Source organism: Erinaceus europaeus, unplaced genomic scaffold (assembly GCF_950295315.1).
Source record: "Erinaceus europaeus unplaced genomic scaffold, mEriEur2.1 scaffold_553, whole genome shotgun sequence".
In the NCBI taxonomy this organism is placed as follows: domain Eukaryota; kingdom Metazoa; phylum Chordata; class Mammalia; order Eulipotyphla; family Erinaceidae; genus Erinaceus; species Erinaceus europaeus.
This window is the reverse complement of record NW_026648095.1, coordinates 59,663-78,365: the sequence shown is the minus strand read 5'-3', so window position 1 is coordinate 78,365 and position 18,703 is coordinate 59,663. Positions and strand designations below refer to the sequence as shown.

Genomic DNA, 18,703 nt, shown 5'->3' with positions numbered 1-18,703 from the left:
CCTCCCTCCCTTCCTTCCTTCCTTCCTTCCTTTCTTTTTTTTTTATAGTAGAACTATTCATTTATTTATTATAGGATATGACAGAGAGAAATTGAGAAGGGAGGGAGAAATAGAGGGACAGAGAGACACCTGCAGCCCTGCTTCACCACTTGTGAAGCTTCCCCCCTGCAGGTGGGGACCAGGGGCTTGAACTCGTGTCTTTGTGCACTATGATGTGTGCACTTAACTGTCTGGCACCTTTTCATTTCTATTATACTAGAGAGGACAGAGAGACATTGAGAGGGGAGGGGAGATAGAGGAGGAGAGAGACAGAGAGACACCTGCAGACCTGCTTTGCTGCTCATGAAGCTTCCCCTTGCAGGTGGGGACCAGGGGCTGGAACTTGTGTCCTTGTGTTCTGTTTTTCTTCTTCTAGCGTTTGCCCTTCTTCCGTAGCCAGTCAACAGCGTCAGGTTGAAAGCTGTCAGGAGCTGCTTGTTGCTGGCTTTGAAAGTGACTGGGATCCATGTGGATTCAGTCGGCTAGGAAGGATCGTCAGTTTCCCCAATGAATGGGTACTCACGGGATGCACCACGGGAAGGTCGATCCAATGCATCCCCTTGTGCTCTGTAATATGTGTTAACGGTGCATGTTGCTGCCTGGTCCCCAAATCTGTCTGTGGCCTCACTTTCCACCACCAGCATAGTCTCCCATCCCGGGACCCTTAGATGTGTGAGAGCGAGTCAATGTGTGCAATTCAGGGCATCCTCTTTGGGGTGAATTCCTGGGATTGATTCCTGGTGTCAGGAGAACAGAGCTTCAGCCTGCCAAGCTAAAGGGACTGAAAGTTTGATACTGTGCAGGTGACATTTGAAACAATAAATGACACAAAGGTCATTGTCTGTGGAGTTGAGATCTCTCTCCTTTCTTCTCTTTCTCTGCGTCTTTAGAGACAAGGTGCTGGAGCGACCAACGGGAAAGACAAGACTTCCGGAGAAAATGGTGAGAGCGGGGAGAAACCCGCCAAGGCGTGTGTTTGTCTTTTCTGCACCCCCGGGGAGTGTGGCAGGTGGGGCCCTTGCCTTCCATCCAGTGCGAGTGGGCTTGAGCGAGTCTCAGCGCCAAGGTCTGGTGTCACCAAGGAGGAGGAGCTGGGATAAATGCAGGGTCAGGAGTGGGATTTCTTCCCCCAGGGAAGGGGGGGTGGTTCCCACTTTGGGTGAGGTGGTAATTATGATGCAAATATAGTCCTCTGCTTTCTTCATTAGCATTGGTGGTGAGGAGAAAATGAGATCAAATGAGATAAGTGCTTTGAAAACTGTGAAGTGCTCAGTTTTCTGGTTGCTCCAGCCTCCTGCATAGAGATGGCCCCAGAGTGTCACCTCAGGAGCCACCAGCAGATCAAAACCAGAGGCCTGAGCTCTGTGATACCCTTCCCATTCTCCCAGGATTTCACCATAGGAACGGTCACCCTGTTAACTCTTTAATTTTATTTATTTAATTTATTTTTAAAATAAAAATAGGTAATACTGACAAAACCATAAGATAACAGGGGTAAAATTCTACACGGTTCCCACCACCAGTGTTCTCTGCCCCATCCCCTCCATTGGAAGCTTCCCTGTTCTTTTTTTTTAATATTTTATTTTATTTATTTATTCCCTTTTGTTGCCCTTGTTGTTTTATTGTTGTAGTTATTATTGTTGTTGTCGTTGCTGTTGGATAGGACAGAGAGAAATGGAGAGAGGAGGGGAAGACAGAGAGGAGGAGAGAAATATAGACACCTGCAGACCTGCTTCACCGCCTGTGAAGCGACTCCTCCCCTGCAGGTGGGGAGCCGGGGTTCGAACCGGGATCCTTATGCCGGTCCTTGTGCTTTGTGCCACCTGCGCTTAACCCGCTGCGCTACAGCCTGACTCCCAGCTTCCCTGTTCTTTATCCCTCTGGGAGATTGGATCAGAATTATTTATGGGAAGCAGAAGGTGGGAGTTCTAGCTTCTGTCACTGCTTCTCCGCTGGACATGGGTGTTGGCAGGTGGATCCACACCCCCAGCCTGTCTCTGTCTGTCCCTAGTGGGGCAGGGCTCTGGGGAGAAATCCTCTACCACTCGAGGAAGATGGGTCTGGCAATGGGTGCAACTAGAAGGTTCCCAGCTATGACCACAGAATGGGAGCTCAGGCCTGCAGGGATGCAGAGGTCACACAGGCTCCTGCACTGAACGTCCTGCTATTTTTATTGCCACCATGGTTATGGTTAGGGCCGAGTGCCTTTGTGATGAAGCGGCCACTCTCAAGTGGCTGATATGGATCCTTTCCTTTCCTTTTCCCTTTCTTATTATTTATTCTCTTTCCGTTTTATTGGATGGACAGAGAGAAATGGAGAGAGGAGGGGGAGATAGAGAGGGAGGGAGAAAGACAGACACCTGCAGACCTGCTTCACCATCCTGAAGTGTCCCCCCTGCAGGTGGGGAGCGGAAGCTTGAACCCAGGACCTTGCACGTGGTATCATGTGTGCTTAACTGGGTGCACCACTGCCCTCCAACCCTTATTTATTTTTTCATTTGCTTGAGACATAGAGAAATTGAGAGGAGTGGGAGAGACAGAGAGACACCTGCAGCACTGCTCCATCACTCGTGAAGCTTCCCTCCTGCATGTGGGGACCGGGGGCTTGAACCTGGGTCCTTGTGGATGGTGATAAGTAAATTCAGGTAGGTGTGTCACTGCCCAGCCTCCAGTCATTCTATTTTATAGCTTGAGAAACTGAGGGTGGCCTGGGGAGCTGGGAAAGAGAGGGGGTGGGGACAGTGTGGGCGCTAGAGTTAGAGCTGGGTGTGCTGTTAGTGGTGGTGGTGTGGGAATTAATAATGGCAGAGCTCTCTGTGGGTGCCAGGGACCCCATCAGGGTCCTCATGTGGCTGGACTTAGGTTCTCTCTCTCTCTTTTTATTGTTTGGCAGGAAGTTATTGCTGGGGGTTAATACTATGAATCCACTTCTCCTGGTGGTCACTTTTCCTTCCTTCTTTCCTTCCTTCCTTCCTTCCTTCCTTTTTTTTTTTTAATTTCTTTCTATTTTATTTAATAGGAAAGAGAGAAATTGAGAGGGGAGAGGGAGACAGAGAGCAAGAAGGACACCCGCAGGCCTGCTTCATCACCCATGAAGCCGCCTTCTTGCAGATGGAGAGCAGGGGCTTGAACCCGGATCTTTGCACACGGTAACACGTGTGCTCATCCAAGTACACCACCTCCTGGTCCCTGCTCTTGCTTTTGGTCATTACAGATGAACTCGGCTTCTGAGTGGCTGGTATTTGGGGTCCCTGTGCAGTCAGCAATGGACACGGCGGGCCTCAGACACCAGCTGTGAAAACGGTTTCAGGGTCCAAAGACACTCGGCCTCCTCCATCCTTGAGTTGAGGCCCAAGAAAGACACGAGTTCTGTAACAGGCTTCTCTGCTGCACACTCCCGCCCCCACACCTGTTGCCTTATTTATTGTTTTACTTGGGGAGGTAAGTGATTGACAGTCAACAGCAAACACAGTTGTTGGTGAATGTGTGTGATTTCTCAGGTTTCTACAAGACACTCTCACCATCAGCACCAGGACTTGAAAGTCCCTCCCTCCTTCCCAGAATCCTTTACTTTGGTGCAAAACACCAAACCCAGTCCAAATTCTGCTTTGTGTTTCCCCTTCAACTTCTGTCCATGAGTGAGACCATCCCATCTTTATCCTTCTCTTTCTGGCTGATCTCACTTCACAGGATTCCTTCCAGCTCCATCCAAGAGATGAAGACGATGACTTCATCCTTCTTCACTGCTGAATAGTATTCCACTGTGTTTCTTTCTTTCTTTTTTAAAAATATTTTATTTTGTTTATTTCTTCCCTTTTGTTGCCCTTGTTGTTTTATTGTTGTAGTTATTATTGTTGTTGGATAGGACAGAGAGAAATGGAGAGGGAGGGGAAGACAGAGAGGAGGAGAGAAAGACAGACACCTGCAGACCTGCTTCACTGCCTGTGAAGCGACTCCTCCCCTGCAGGTGGGGAGCCGGGGTCTCGAACCGGGATCCTTATGCCGGTCCTTGTGCTTTGCGCCCCCTGCGCTTAACCCGCTGAGCTACAGCCCAACTCCCTCCACTGTGTTTCTAGACCACAACCTTCTCAGCCACTCATCTGATTTTGGACACCTGGGTTACTTCCCACCTATTTTTAGCCATGCCTTTGGACACTGTCAATGTGATGACCGCTGGGATGAAAAGGTCATTATTTCATACACAGAAGAGCCTGTGTGTCTAAAAACGTCCACATTAGAGCAGACAGTGCAGACAAGCCCCCTAAGACCAGACACAGACTGTCTGATGTGCCTTGGGAGAGAAGGTGAATGAGATCCGTAAACTGGGCTGAATCTCACAGCTCAGCTGCTAACGCCTGGTCTAGAAACAGAAAGGCAGCTTTCAAGGCTACGTTCTGCTGGCCAGGCCCTCGCCACACCACAGACAAAGGTGAAGACTGTGATGGGTGTGGCTCCAGGAGGAATCTGTGTAGCCCTGGCCCAGGAGACAGGAAAATTCTGGGGGTCTTGTACCCCCACTCAGGCCTTTCTCCCTCTCCCCTGCATAGAATGCTAGTTGCTTGGAGAAGGAAGATTGACAGGAGTTAATAGCCTCCAGCCTCTGAGGTGGGACTGAGTTGTCAAAACAACATCCCTTCCATGCAAAGAATTCTTTGCAGGGGGGGTCCCAGCAGCAGGACCTGATTCAGCTCTGGGGAGGGGCGACCACCGACCAGGAAACAGCCAAGAAACACAGTAGTCTCCACACAACAGGGCTGTCACCAGGGGTCCTGCATTTCCCAAGCTGAAAAGCATCCCAGGGGACACAGAGCAAATGTCAGGTGCTTATGGAGAAGGAATTCATGGTAGCACATCCCAGCGGATAAAGTGCAGAAAAGTGGCTGGGCAGGCCAGCAGAGAGTTTTTTAAAGGGACGTAGATTTTATTTGTTATTTTCTTGCGATCACTGAGATCACTGGGGCTCGGTGCCAGCACTATGAATCCATTTTTTCCTTCTTTTTTTTCTTTCTTTATATTTTATTGGACAGAGTCAGAAACACTGAGAGAGGAGGGGCAATTAAAAATATTTTTTTAAAAAAAGATAAATAAGAACAGCAAATAAAAGGGAATAAAACTTTTCTCTATTCTTAAAAACTCCCCCGTGAGCTTTTCTGCTGATCATATCTGCTGAGAGAAATGTTAAAAGGCTCACTTGTTAATTCATGACAAAATAGAATGAAAAATCCATGGCTTGTTCACATCAATAACATGCTAAGAAATAAATAAAAAGAAAAGAAAGGCCATTTCATTTTTCCAGAGCACAAGAAATTTTAGAGCAAAGAGTGGGGGCATTTCCATTGGGAAGAAGTTGCCCCAACACGTGAACTCCAGCCTGCAGGGGCTACCTTTGAGTGACGAGGGTGGGACGTGAAAGGAGCTTCAGGACTAGAGTCCTGTGGACCCTGGGAGCTTCCTCAAGGGAGAGAGAGGCCCCTCCAGGTACCTGGGCCCCACTTTGAGAAGGACTCACTCAGGGCCTGAGTGTCATGCCATGTGAGGTTGAGGTCTGAGGACAGGGCAGAGGAAGGACTGGACACCAAGGGTTTCATTAAATGTCCATCTGTCAACTGAAGCAGGTCTGCTTGTCCAAAATTTGGGACCAATGTATATATATATATATTTCCTTTCTTTCTTTTTTTAAAGATTTTTAATATTTATTTATTTATTCTCTTTTTTGTTGCCCTTGTTTTTTTATTGTTCTAGTTATTATTGTTGTTGATGATGTCATTGATGTTGGATAGGACAGAGAGAAATGGAGAGAGGAGGGGAAGACAGAGAGGGGGAGAGAAAGACAGACACCTGCAGACCTGCTTCACCGCCTGTGAAGCGACTCCCCTGCAGTTGGAGAGCTGGGGGCTCGAACTGGGATCCTTATGTTGGTCCTTGTGCTTTACACCACGTGCGCTTAATCCACTGCGCTACCGCCCGACTCCCCATATACATTATTTTCAGCTGTTATAAAGGACACTGTTTGTTGCCTGCCATTTAGATCCATGGGTGTTCCTTTAGCCACAAATCTAGTGACGGAAGAATGTATCTTTGCTGCAGACAGAAAAAGCAGTGAAAGCAGTGTGCACACGTTAATCTGAGCAAGTCCCCAGTTCTGAGCTCATGCTGCCTACCTGTGTGTATGTGGGGAGCTTCAGGTGTGAGCGGTGAAGCAGGTCTGCAGGTGTCTCTCTCTCTCTCTTGTTCCCCTCTCCCTCTCAATTCCTCTCAGCTCTATCTAATTAAAATAGAAAGAAAGAAAGAAAGAGAAAGAAAGAGGAAAAAAGAAGAAAGGAAAAAGCAGTGAAATGAGGAGGTTCAAGACACTATGCAAAAAAGGTTTTCCTCTGTTTCATTTTACTTATAATTCACTTCTGGGTAGTGAAGGGGGTCTTGAAAGTTGGAGGTGATTCTAAAGTCACAGAGCAAGAGTCCTGTGTGATTTTAAATGGCGACGAAGGTGCTGGACCCGAATTTCACTTAAAACCGATCACGTGGGGGTGGTGTGGTAGCGCAGCAGGTTAAGCGCACGTGGCGTGAAGTGCAAGAACCCACATAGGGATCCCAGTTTGAGTCCCCGACTCCCCACCTCCAGGGGAGTCTCTTCACAGGCGGTGAAGCAGGTCTGCAGGTGTCTGTCTTTCTCTCACTCTCTGTCTTCCCCTCCTCTCTCCATTTCTCTCTGTCCTATCTAACAACAACAACAACAAAGACAACAAAACTAAAAAAAGGGTCTCCAGGCACAGTGGATTCCTAGTGCAAACACCCAACTCCAGTGATAGCCCTGGAGGGGAAAGTAAATCTGCTCAGGTATCAGGGCTGAGGGTGGCATTCCTGGCATTTCTGGAAGGGCAGCACCTTCCTTCCTGTGAAGACTTGGCTTTGTGTCCCCAGTCACCACATGTCAGCACTTGCACAGGGAGGCTTCCCAGGCAGTGGAAGACCGCAGTGGTATCTCCTTCCTCTCCCTCTCTTCTCCTCTCCCTCTCCCTCTCTTTCTCTTTTTATTTCCAGGGTTATTACTGGGGCTTGGTGCCAACCTTGCAGGGACAGAGCCAGCTCTGAGCAGGGCCCCAGGGGAGAGAGCCCCTGACTGCTGCCCCAGTAGCTTCCAAAGTGAGTTTTAGCATAATAAGGGCAGGCAGGGGTCAGGGCCACCCAAGGGGTCAATTCCAGGTCACCTGCAAGGGTGGGGGGGCAGTCAGACCTTCCTGCCCTTTGAGGCTCTTTGTTTCAGATAAAAAAGCATTTCTAGCTCCCTCCTCAGTCCCTCTGCCACCTTGGACTCCAGAGTGTCCACCTACACAGGTGTCACAGGCAAGGTATAGGAGTAAGGACTCACTCGGAGAGCGTGTTGGGGTGAAGCAATAATTCTTTACTTATTCAGATGCCAGAGAAGGGTCACACAGTACCCACAACATACACAGTAGCTGTTCACAGCAGGTAAGGCTCACGACATGGTCACCAGCCGCTGTTTTGCTGAACTGGAGGTCCTTCGTCCGCTGGTGCGACCAGATGAACGAGGGTCTCTGGAAGCCGGGGAAGCAGCTACCTAGCCTAGCCGCGTGTGCTTAAGTTTCCTTACCAGCCCCGGCAGCACCCCGGTCAGTAATGGCAAAGGGGCTTCATCGGGCTGGTTTCTGAGCCTCTATATCTACTAACTTGCCTCTGGTTTTAAGGTTACGTCACCACTGGCCAATCAGGTTCAGGTTGACATTAGAGTCCTTCTTATCCTACTTATACACACGTCTCTGTCTTACCACACTCTGTAGGCACACTGTGGTTGCTATGGTTACTGTGGTTACATGTTCACTACAACAGGCAACCACCCCAATCCAGTTCAGTGTACATGGCTTATTTTAAGGGAAAAAAATCTAACTTTATTAAAAAGAACAAGGAGAAAATCATTAGCCACAGGAGTTGGAGAGCGGGGAGAAGGAAGGAGATAGAATTCTCAGATCTCTTCCCCTTTCTCAGTTATAGTGTTTTTCTCCTCTTATAGATGACTTGTGGGCCTCACACGTAAAACCAGGACACCAGGTGCTCTCCTCCAATAGATATTCAGATCGCAGTCAACACCAAGAGGGATTCACGGTAGAATTCTTTTCCTCCATGAATGTATTAAAATTAGCTAATTAAATAGGAATACAACTTGCTTTTACTTAAAAATTAAAATTCATTAAAAGATCTTTCTTAAGATCAAAGTCTTCATCTTTTTTACTAGTGATTTAATATTGATTTACAAAATTATGATGTGACATAATTATTTTTTGCATGTCTCTCTCTATATTCATTGGGGGATTAATGGTTTACAGTCAACAGTAAAGTATAGGAGTCAGTACATGTGTAACATTTCTCAGTTTTCCACAGAACAATTCAAGCCCCACTAGGTCCTCCTCTGCCATCACGTTCCAGGACCTGAGCCCCCCACGTCCCCCCAGAATCCTTCACTTTGGTGCAATACACCGAACCCAGTCCAAGTTCTGCTTAGAATTTTCCCTTCTGATCTTATTTCTCCACTTCTCTGAGTGGGATCACAATATATTCAGTAGACTTTATCTGTTTGGTGACGCTCGGGACTTCCATTGCGTTCTACTGCTAGACACTTACCAGCTGCAGACATGTGGCTTTTTATCTAGAGAGAAATTCCTGTAAGTGGAATTGCTGCACTCTTGTACAAATCACACTCATTTACAACTTCGATATTGCCAAGTTCTCCTGACAACAAAATAACAAGCGTACAGCACTGTTCCCACCCCCAGAGTTCTGGGCCCCCATTCCCTCCATTGGAAACTGCAGTGGTTCTCCCAAGGTCACAGACATGAGCTGATTACTATTTCTATAACTGTCTATTTTATAGATATTTGCCCATTATTTTCTCTGGCCCTGCCTTCTCTTCCTTTCCAAGTCACATCTACACCTGTGACTACTTCGGAGTGTCCTTCCTTTTTTTCCTCTTCTCTCTCTGGGTCCTGATGGAATTGGAGCTTAGAACCCTCTGATCATCTCCCCCCTAAAATTTCTCCCCCTCTGGACCAAGATTCTTTATGGGCTGCAGAAGGTGGGAGTTCTAGCTTCCTTGTCTACATTTTTTAGCCAATGTCCTGCTCGGCTTTGGTTTATGGTGGTTCTAGGAATTGAGCCTGGACCTCAGAGCCTTAGGCATGAGGATCTTTTTGCAGAACAATTGTGCTGTTTCCCTGGCCCTGTGGGCAGTATCTTGATCCTTCAACTTGAATCTTTCTCCCCATCTTGTTTACAGAGACTCAAGTGTTAAGGGCATCTTCTTAAATTTTTAAGAAGTGTCATTGACATCTTCTTAAATTTTTTAAATTTATAAAATGGAAATGCCAACAAGACCGTAGGATAAGAGGGGTACAATTCCATACAATTCCGACCACCAGAACACCGTATCCCATCCCCTCCCTTGATAGCTTTCCTATTCTCTATCCCTCTAGGAGCATGGACCCAGGGTCATTTTGACATCTTTTTACGTAGGAAAATGCAAGCACGAGAGTCTCTTGGCTTCATCATTTTGCTCTCTGCCCCGGCTTACCCGTATGCTGCTTCCCTCTTTCCTTCCTTCTTTCTCGTCTGCCTTCTTCTCTTCCTCTTTCCTTTCTCACTTCCTTCCTTCCTTTCTTTCATCCATCTTCTTCTTCCTTCCTCTCTTTTCCATCTTTCTTGAAGTAACTTCAGAGCAGTTGCTGATAGATTTGTGCTACCTGTCACCTTGAGAAGCCCCAGGAACCATAGAGAAGCACTGGAGCCATTATGCAGTGCTAAGAGCTCCCCTTGAAGGACTCATTTGGGGCCTGGGTGACACACAACGGCTTCCACCTTCCGTGGCTCAGCCTCCCCTGAGCTTCCAGGTTCAATCCCCGCAGCACCACAAGCCAGTGCTAAGCAGTGCTCTCTCTCTCTCTCTATCTCTCTCCATATATATGCAATAACTCAATCTCTATTAAGCTAAGCCTGTGGAGTATCTGAAAAATGTGCTGTCACTGCGCTCTGGACCCTAGTGGGGCAGGTGACGTCTCTGTGGTCTGTCTGTGAGGTGAGCAATGTCTCCCCATTGTGCTCAGAGGGGCCATGAGCACCGTCTTCTGGTAGAGAGAGCCCATCTGCCCATCTGGGTTACCTTCTGGGCTGCACCCACAGAAGGCTGCCCCCTGTGGGTCTCTGTAGCCGGGGACTCAGGTGAGCTGGTGGGATTATGAGTTATGGTTGGGGAGAGTGCTCTTCATGAGGAAGGAGGGTTAGGCTGGGCTGTCATCAGAGACAGGCTTTTCCTCGGCACTCCAAGCTGAGCTGTGCAGGAAGAGGGAGGCTTCATGTCCCTCCACGAGCACCCCAAGCCCCCCCCCCCAAGATGGCCACAACCCCCTGAAGCCATGGGTGTCTGGGAGAGCACCGGAGCTCAGCCTGCTAACCCTTCCTGGATTCTTCCAGCCTTACTGACTCGCAGTGGGCAGCTGATCAATGCTAATTAATGGCCAAGATTGAGTTCACTTTAGTTTATCCAATCAGATGTGTCACTCCTCTCCCAGGACCTCTGCTGTTTCCAGGACATGGCCTATTCTCATGATCTTTAAGCATGCTGAGAACAGATTGGAAGATTGGACCCTGGAACATCTTTTTTGATTTAATAATGATCGGCAAGATTGTGGGATAAGAGGGGTACAATTTCATACAATTTCTACCACCAGAGTTCCGTATCCCGTCTTCTCCATGGGGAGTTTCCCTATTCCTTTGGCTAAGATCAAGTGTAGTATTTGTTATTATGATTTTAATATTTGATACATCCTCTCTCTTCTTTTATTATTATTTTATTTATAAAATGGAAATACTGACATGACCATAGGATAAGAGGGGTACAATTCCACACAGTTCCTATCACCAGAGCTCTGTATCCTGTCCCCTCCCTTGAAAGCTTTCCTGTTCTTTATCCCTCTGGGAGCATGGGCCCAGGATCATTGTTGGGTGCAGGGGCTGGAGTTCTGGTTTCTGTAACTACCACTGGACATGGTTGTTGGCAGGTGGATCCACACCCCCAGCCTGTCTCTGTCTGTCCCTAGTGGGGCAGGGCTCTGGGGAGGGGAGGTTCCGGGACACATTGGTGAGGGCATCTGCCCAGGGGGGTCAGGATGGTGTCATGGCAGCATCTGCAACTTGGTGGCTGAAAGAGCATTAAGGATATGAAGCAAATTGTTTAATAATCAGGAGCCTAAAGGCAAGAATAGAGCGCATGAGGTTTGGGGTTAGACTCTCTTTGGTGTCTGGCAAAGTAGCTCAGCCTGTGAGAACACTGTCTTGCACATGTGGATAGAGAGGGGGAGACACAGAGACACCTGCTGCCCTGCTCATGAAGCTGCCTCCCTGCAGGTGGGAACAAGGGTCTTGAACCTGGGTCTCTGTGCTTGGTGACTTGTGTGTTCTACTGGGTGAGCCACCGCCCAGATTCTCTGTTATTTTGTTTTAAAAAAGATTCATTTATTCGAACAGAGCATCACTGTGGTACATGTGATGCCAGAAGTTGAACTTGGAACCTTAGGCTGGAGAGTACAAAACTTTATCCTCTGTACCACCCCTATGTCATCACCACCACCACCACCGTCATCATTATTATTGTTTGAAACATTCCAAAAAGAGTTCCAGCAGTTGGGAAAGTCAGTAACTAAAAAACTTGTCTCTGAGCAAGAGCAAATGCTTACTGGCTCAAGCCTGGGGCCACAGCATTGAAGGAAGCTTTGCTGCTGTGATCTCAATCTCTCTCTCTCTCTCTCTCCCCCTGCCTCTTTCTCTCTCTCTCTCTCCCTCTCCCTCTCCCTCCCTCTCTCTCTCAAAAAGGACTACACTCACTCAGCACTGAGGTTTCAGCAGTATCACAGCGATGCAGCCTCTGCATCTGTTCCCCCACGCCACTGTCTCCCAGCCCCTTTCTCATTCCCTCCCTCTAATAACCACCTTGGTTTGAAGAATCCAAGAGTCAAGTTGGCTGTTTTTTGTTTTTTTTAAGATTAATTAATTAATTAGACAGAGGCAGAGAGGAAGTGAGACATGAGGGGGAGCTAGGGAAAGAGACAGAGACACAAGTTGGCTATTGTTAATAATTATTGTAAATTTTCTCCTTTGGTCACCTATCTCCCACATGAGCAAAGCTATGCTCCTGACTTATCTCACTGATTATCGTAACTACCACCTCCATCCATTCTTTCTAAAAGGCACAGTGTCATTTATTTATTTTCATTATGTATTTATTAGAGACAGAAATTGAGAAGGAAGGAGGAGAGAGGGAGAGAGATGGAGAGGTAGAGAGATAGAGAGATACCTGTAGTTCCGCTTCATGACTCATGAAGCTTTCCCCTTGCAGGTGGGAATCAGGGGCTTGAACTCTGATCTTTGCACATTATAATATCTGCACTCACTAGGTGTGCTACCACCCACCCTTCTTTATTATTATTATTTTTTTGCCTCCAGGGTTATCACTGGGACTTGGTGCCTGAACTGCTCCTAGAGGCCATTTTCCCCCTTTTGTTGCCCTTGTTGTTTATCGTTGTTGTTATTATTGCTGTCATTGTTGTTGGATAGGACAGAGAGACATGGAGAGAGGAGGGGAAGACAGAGAGGGGGAGAGAAAGACAGACACCTACAGACCTGCTTCACCGCCTGGGAAGCGACTCCCCTGCAGGTGGGGAGCTGAGGGCTTGAACCGGAATCCTTATGCCAGTCCTTGTGCTTTGCGCCATGTGCACTTAACCCGCTGTGCCACTGTCCAGCCACCCTGCCCCTTCATTTTTTAAGTTAAGATAGAGGGAGAGAGAAATCAAGAGTGAACAAGAGGCCAAGAGGCAGAGAGAGACCTGCAACATTCTTCTTCCCAAACAACCTTTCTGCTTCCGTTTCCTCTTCCTGTTCTGAACATAAACCTCTAGGACTGTCTCTTAAGCTAAATGGGAATTTAACCACCAACCAGATTTTAATCTGGACTGACATGTACCTTCTACCTCTGCTGGTCACTAGGAGGCTTTAAGGGATGACATAACAATGCTGGGGTTTAGGGAAATTGTTTTCTTCTATTTGATATGACTTCAAAAGCAAGTCTCTCTCTCTCTGCATTTTAATGTAGTACCAGGAATGAACACAGGGACTGGCTGTGTGCTCTACTTCTAAACAGTCTCCTCAGCCCCATTTCTGATATCTGTTTTTACTAAGGACAAGGAAAGGGTAAGAAAGAGAAACGGAAGGATAGAGGAGAGAAAGGGAGACACACCACAGCCCTGCCCACCCTCCATGGGCTCCCTGGGTGCTGTGCAGGGTGCTGAGAGAGGAGAGATCCCCACAGCCCTGCCCACCCTCCATGGGCTCCCTGGGTGCTGTGCAGGGTGCTGAGAGAGGAGAGACCCCACAGCCCTGCCCACCCTCCATGGGCTCCCTGGGTGCTGTGCCTGGTGCTGAGAGAGGAGACACCCCACAACCCTGCCCTCCCTCCATGGGGCTCCCTGGGTGCTGTGCAGGGTGCTGAGAGAGGAGAGATCCCCACAGCCCTGCCCACCCTCCATGGGCTCCCTGGGTGCTGTGCCTGGTGCTGAGAGAGGAGAGACCCCACAGCCCTGCCCACCCTCCATGGGCTCCCTGGGTGCTGTGCCTGGTGCTGAGAGAGGAGAGACCCCACAGCCCTGCCCACCCTCCATGGGCTCCCTGGGTGCTGTGCAGGGTGCTGAGAGAGGAGAGCCCCCACAGCCCTGCCCACCCTCCATGGGCTACCTGGGTGCTGTGCCTGGTGCTGAGAGAGGAGACACCCCACAGCCCTGCCCACCCTCCATGGGCTCCCTGGGTGCTGTGCCTGGTGCTGAGAGAGGAGACACACCACAGCCCTGCCCACCATCCATGGGCTCCCTGGGTGCAGTGCAGGGTGCTGAGAGAGGAGACACCCCACAGCCCTGCCCACCCTCCATGGGCTCCCTGGGTGCTGTGCAGGGTGCTGAGAGAGGAGACACCCCACAGCCCTGCCCACCCTCCATGGGCTCCCTGGGTGCTGTGCCTGGTGCTGAGAGAGGAGAGACCCCACAGCCCGGCACACCCTCCATGGGCTCCCTGGGTGCTGTGCCTGGTGCTGAGAGAGGAGAGACCCCACAGCCCTGCCCACCCTCCATGGGCTCCCGGGGTGCTGTGCAGGGTGCTGAGAGAGGAGAGACCGTACAGCCCTGTTGTTTTCTCAGGGTTATGTTGTTTTTGCCAGGCTGGCTTCACGGGCGGGTAACAGACGACCAGGGACTCATGGTTGAGCTGTAGGCAGTATCTCTTTATTCATGCAGGACTCAGCACAATCTAAGACGAGCTAAGTTAAACTCAAAGTACAGTACTCTAAAACTCACAATGCTGTCTTTATATATACTTGCCAAGTAGGGTGGAAACAGGGTGTGACATAGAGAGGGTGGAGAGAAAAGTGACTGGTGACAATCAGAGTGTGACAAGGAGAGGATCAGGGTGTGACAAGGAGAGGGGGTGGAGCAAAAACATATCATGAAACAGTGGGGATTGAACCAATGCCCTGGAGGGAGGGTAGTGCTTGTTAACAGCGGTTATGTAAATAGAATGAAGTGGTTATGTAAATAGAATAGTGTTAAGCAGGGGGGATTTAAACCAAATGAAAAAGAAGGGGTCTCATGCATACCAACACAGCCCTGCCCACCCTCCATGGGGCTCCCAGGGTGCTGTGCCTGGTTCTGAGAGAGGAGAGACCCGACAGCCCGGCACACCCTCCATGGGCTCCCTGGGTGCTGTGCCTGGTGCTGAGAGAGGAGAGACCCCACAGCCCTGCCCACCCTCCATGGACTCCCTGGATGCTGTGCCTGGTGCTGAGAGAGAGGAGAGACCCCACAACCCTGCCCACCCTCCATGGGCTCCCTGGATGCTGTGCCTGGTGCTGAGAGAGAGGAGAGACCCCACAGCCCTGCCCACCCTCCATGGGCTCCCTGCGTGCTGTGCCTGGTGCTGAGAGAGAGGAGAGACCCCACAGCCCTGCCCACCCTCCATGGACTCCCTGGGTGCTGTGCCTGGTGCTGAGAGAGGAGAGACCCCACAGTCCTGCCCACCCTCCATGGGCTCCCTGGGTGCTGTGCCTGGTGCTGAGAGAGGAGAGACCCCACAGCCCTGCCCACCCTCCATGGGCTCCCTGGGTGCTGTGCCTGGTGCTGAGAGAGGAGAGACCCCACAGCCCTGCCCACCCTCCATGGGCTCCCTGGGTGCTGTGCAGGGTGCTGAGAGAGGAGACACCCCACAGCCCTGCCCACCCTCCATGGGGCTCCCTGGGTGCTGTGCCTGGTGCTGAGAGAGGAGACACCCCACAGCCCTGCCCACCCTCCATGGGGCTCCCTGGGTGCTGTGCAGGGTGCTGAGAGAGGAGAGACCCCACAGCCCTGCCCACGTCCATGGGCTCCCTGGGTGCTATGCCTGGTGCTGAGAGAGGAGAGACCCCACAGCCCTGCCCACCCTCCATGGGCTCCCTGGGTGCTGTGCAGGGTGCTGAGAGAGGAAAGACCCAACAGCCCTGCCCACCCTCCATGGACTCCCTGGGTGCTGTGCCTGGTGCTGAGAGAGGAGACACCCCACAGCTCTGCCCACCCTCCATGGACTCCCTGGTTGCTGTGCAGGGTGCTGAGAGAGGAGAGACCCCACAGCCCTGCCCACCCTCCATGGGCTCCCTGGGTGCTGTGCCTGGTGCTGAGAGAGGAGACACCCCACAGCCCTGCCCACCCTCCATGGGCTCTCTGGGTGCTGAACATGGTGCTGAGAGAGGAGAGACCCCACAGCCCTGCCCACCCTCCATGGGCTCCCTGTGTGCTGTGCAGGGTGCTGAGAGAGGAGACACCCCACAGCCCTGCCCACTCTCCATGGGCTCCCTGTGTGCTGTGCCTGGTGCTGAGAGAGGAGAGACCCCACAGCCCTGCCCACCCTCCACGGGCTCTCTGGGTGCTGTGCCTGGTGCTGAGAGAGGAGAGACCCCACAGCCCTGCCCACCCTCCATGGGCTCCCTGGGTGCTGTGCAGGGTGCTGAGAGAGGAGACACCCAGAGCCCTGCCCACCCTCCATGGGCTCCCTGGGTGTTGTGCAGGGTGCTGAGAGAGGAGAGACCCCACAGCCCTGCCCACCCTCCATGGGCTCCATGGGTGCTGTGCAGGGTGCTGAGAGAGGAGAGACCCCACAGCCCTGCCCATCCTGCATGGGCTCCCTGGGTGCTGTGCAGGGTGCTGAGAGAGGAGAGACCCCACAGCCCTGCCCACCCTCCATGGGCTCCCTGGGTGCTGTGCCTGGTGCTGAGAGAGGAGACACCCCACAGCCCTGCCCACCCTCCATGGGCTCCCTGGGTGCTGTGCCTGGTGCTGAGAGAGGAGAGACCCCACAGCCCTGCCCACCCTCCATGGACTCCCTGGGTATTGTGCAGGGTGCTGAGAGAGGAGACACCCCACAGCCCTGCCCACCCTCCATGGGCTCCCTGGGTGCTGTGCCTGGTGCTGAGAGAGGAGACACCCCACAGCCCTGCCCACCCTCTATGGGCTCCCTGGGTGCTGTGCAGGGTGCTGAGAGAGGAGAGACCCCACAGCCCTGTTCACCCTCCATGGGCTCCCTGGGTGCTGTGCAGGGTGCTGAGAGAGGAGACACCCCACAGCCCTGCCCACCCTCCATGGGCTCCCTGGGTGCTGTGCCTGGTGCTGAGAGAGGAGACACCCCACAGCCCTGTTCCCCCTCCATGGGCTCCCTGGGTGCTGTGCAGATTGCTCCCATGTGGTACTGGGCATAGGACACTTCCCCTCCTTAGACGTTTATTCTCCAAGCACGTGTAGAAGTTTGAGAATCCAAGAAGTCAGGGCTTCATGCAGTCACACCTGTTTCTGACTCCCTTTTAATCATGGGGACTGTGACCAGGTGTGTGTATATGTGTGTGGTGTCACATGTGGGCATCAGTACCCCTGGGTTCAAGATCTGGCATGGCTGACCCCTTCTACCTGTCCCTCTGAGCTTTGTACCCAAATCCTGCCCAGCTGTATGGTGCTTCTGAGAAAGCCTATGATTCTTGAAAGCCTGCAAAGGGAAATGCCTCTCTGTCTGTCTGCATTTGAGGTGACAGCGTGCGGGGGTGGGGCTGAGAGTAGCCTGGGGGCTTGGCTGCAGGTGGGTGCAGGGAGGTCAGAGCACAGCAGAGGTTCCTTCCAGGTGTGCAGTGTGCAGTGCCCGGGGACTTTCCATCCTGCTGCCTTGCCCCCCCTCCCCCCCGCAGGAAGCTGGACCTATGGAGGCCAGGGCAGCAGGGCTCCTGGTCTCACCAGCTTCTCTCTCCTGGCTGTGCACTGTTACTGATTTCCTACACCTAGTCCTTTGCTATGTGCAGAAGATTTTCTCCCCCCTCTCTCCCCCCTCTCTCTTTTTTTGGGGGGGGGTCCAGGACTTTTATTCTTGGGAAGGCTTTTTAAAAAAAATTTATATAAAGAAAACACTGATAAAAACCATAGGATAAGAGGGGTATAACTCCACACAGTTCCCACCACCAGAGCTCCGCATCCCATCCTCTCCCCTGATCTTTCATCTTTCTTTCTTTTCTTTCTTTCTCTCTTTCTTTCTTTCTTTCTTTCTTCCTTTCTTTCTTTCTTTTTTCTTTCTTTCTTCTTTCTTTCTTTCTTCCTTCCTTCCTTTCTCTCTTTTTTCTTTCTTTCTTCCTCTTTCTTTCTTTCTTTCTTTCGTTTCCTTCCTTCCCTCCTTCCTTCCTTCCTTTCTTCTTTCCCCTCCAGGGTTATCCTTGGGGCTTGTTGTTTGCCCCACAAATCCACTGTTCCTGGAGGCCTTTTTTTTTTTCTTTCCCCATTGTTGTTGTTGCTGCTGTTGGATAGGACAGAGAGAAATAGAGAGGAGGGGGAAGACAGAGAGGGCAACAGAAATATAGACACTTGCAGACCTGCTTCACCCCTTGTGAAGCTACCTCCTGCAGGTGGAGGGTTAGGGGCTCAAACCCAGATCCTCGTGTGGGTTCTTACACTTAGTACTATGTGCACTTGACTTGCTGCATCACTGCCCAACCCCAAAAGCTACCTTTTCCCAAGAGATTATAGAATAAATGATTCCTCCCTCCCTCCCTTCTTTCCTTCTTTCCTTCCTTCCTTCCTTCCTTCCTTCCTTCCTTCCTTCCGTAGTATGCCAGGAAGACAGGCTTTGGGTGAAAAAGCTCTCAGGTTCAACCCCTGGCAACACTAATAGCTAAAGTTGAGTCATGTTTTGGAAAAAAAAAAGTATGTCTCAAATGTTTCCTTCTCTGTGGAAGGTAAGAATGGAAATAACTTTCCAGAAACCAGACTCCAGCTTCTGAGCAGCAGGTCATGCCCAGAAGGCTGCTCATTTTACCTGAGGGGCAGGGCAGTGGTGCTCACAGCTGAGCCCACATGTTGCCTTGCACAAAGACCTGGGTTCAAGTCTCCAGTCCCCACCTGCAGGGGGAGGCTTCAGGAGAGGTAAAGCAGGGCTGCAGGTGTCTCTCTGTCTCTTTAGCGCCCCCTTTTCCCTCTCAATTCCTGTCTGTCTCTACCTAATAAATAAAGAAATAAACTTAAAATATATTTTTTTAATTATCTTTATTTATGGATTG

At 50.7% G+C, this 18,703-nt stretch overlaps 1 protein-coding gene across 1 annotated transcript in view; it reads left to right on the top strand.

The window, feature by feature from the left end:
• Positions 1–929: 929 nt before the first annotated feature.
• Positions 930–18,703, top strand: part of PCP4 (Purkinje cell protein 4) — a gene marked incomplete at its 5' end in the record, with an annotated part of 30,420 nt that continues 12,646 nt past the window's right edge. Inside the window, one exon of the mRNA XM_060184726.1 lies at positions 930–981. Within this exon, the coding sequence (XP_060040709.1) occupies positions 930–981 (52 nt within the window). The remainder of the gene's footprint in view (positions 982–18,703) is intronic.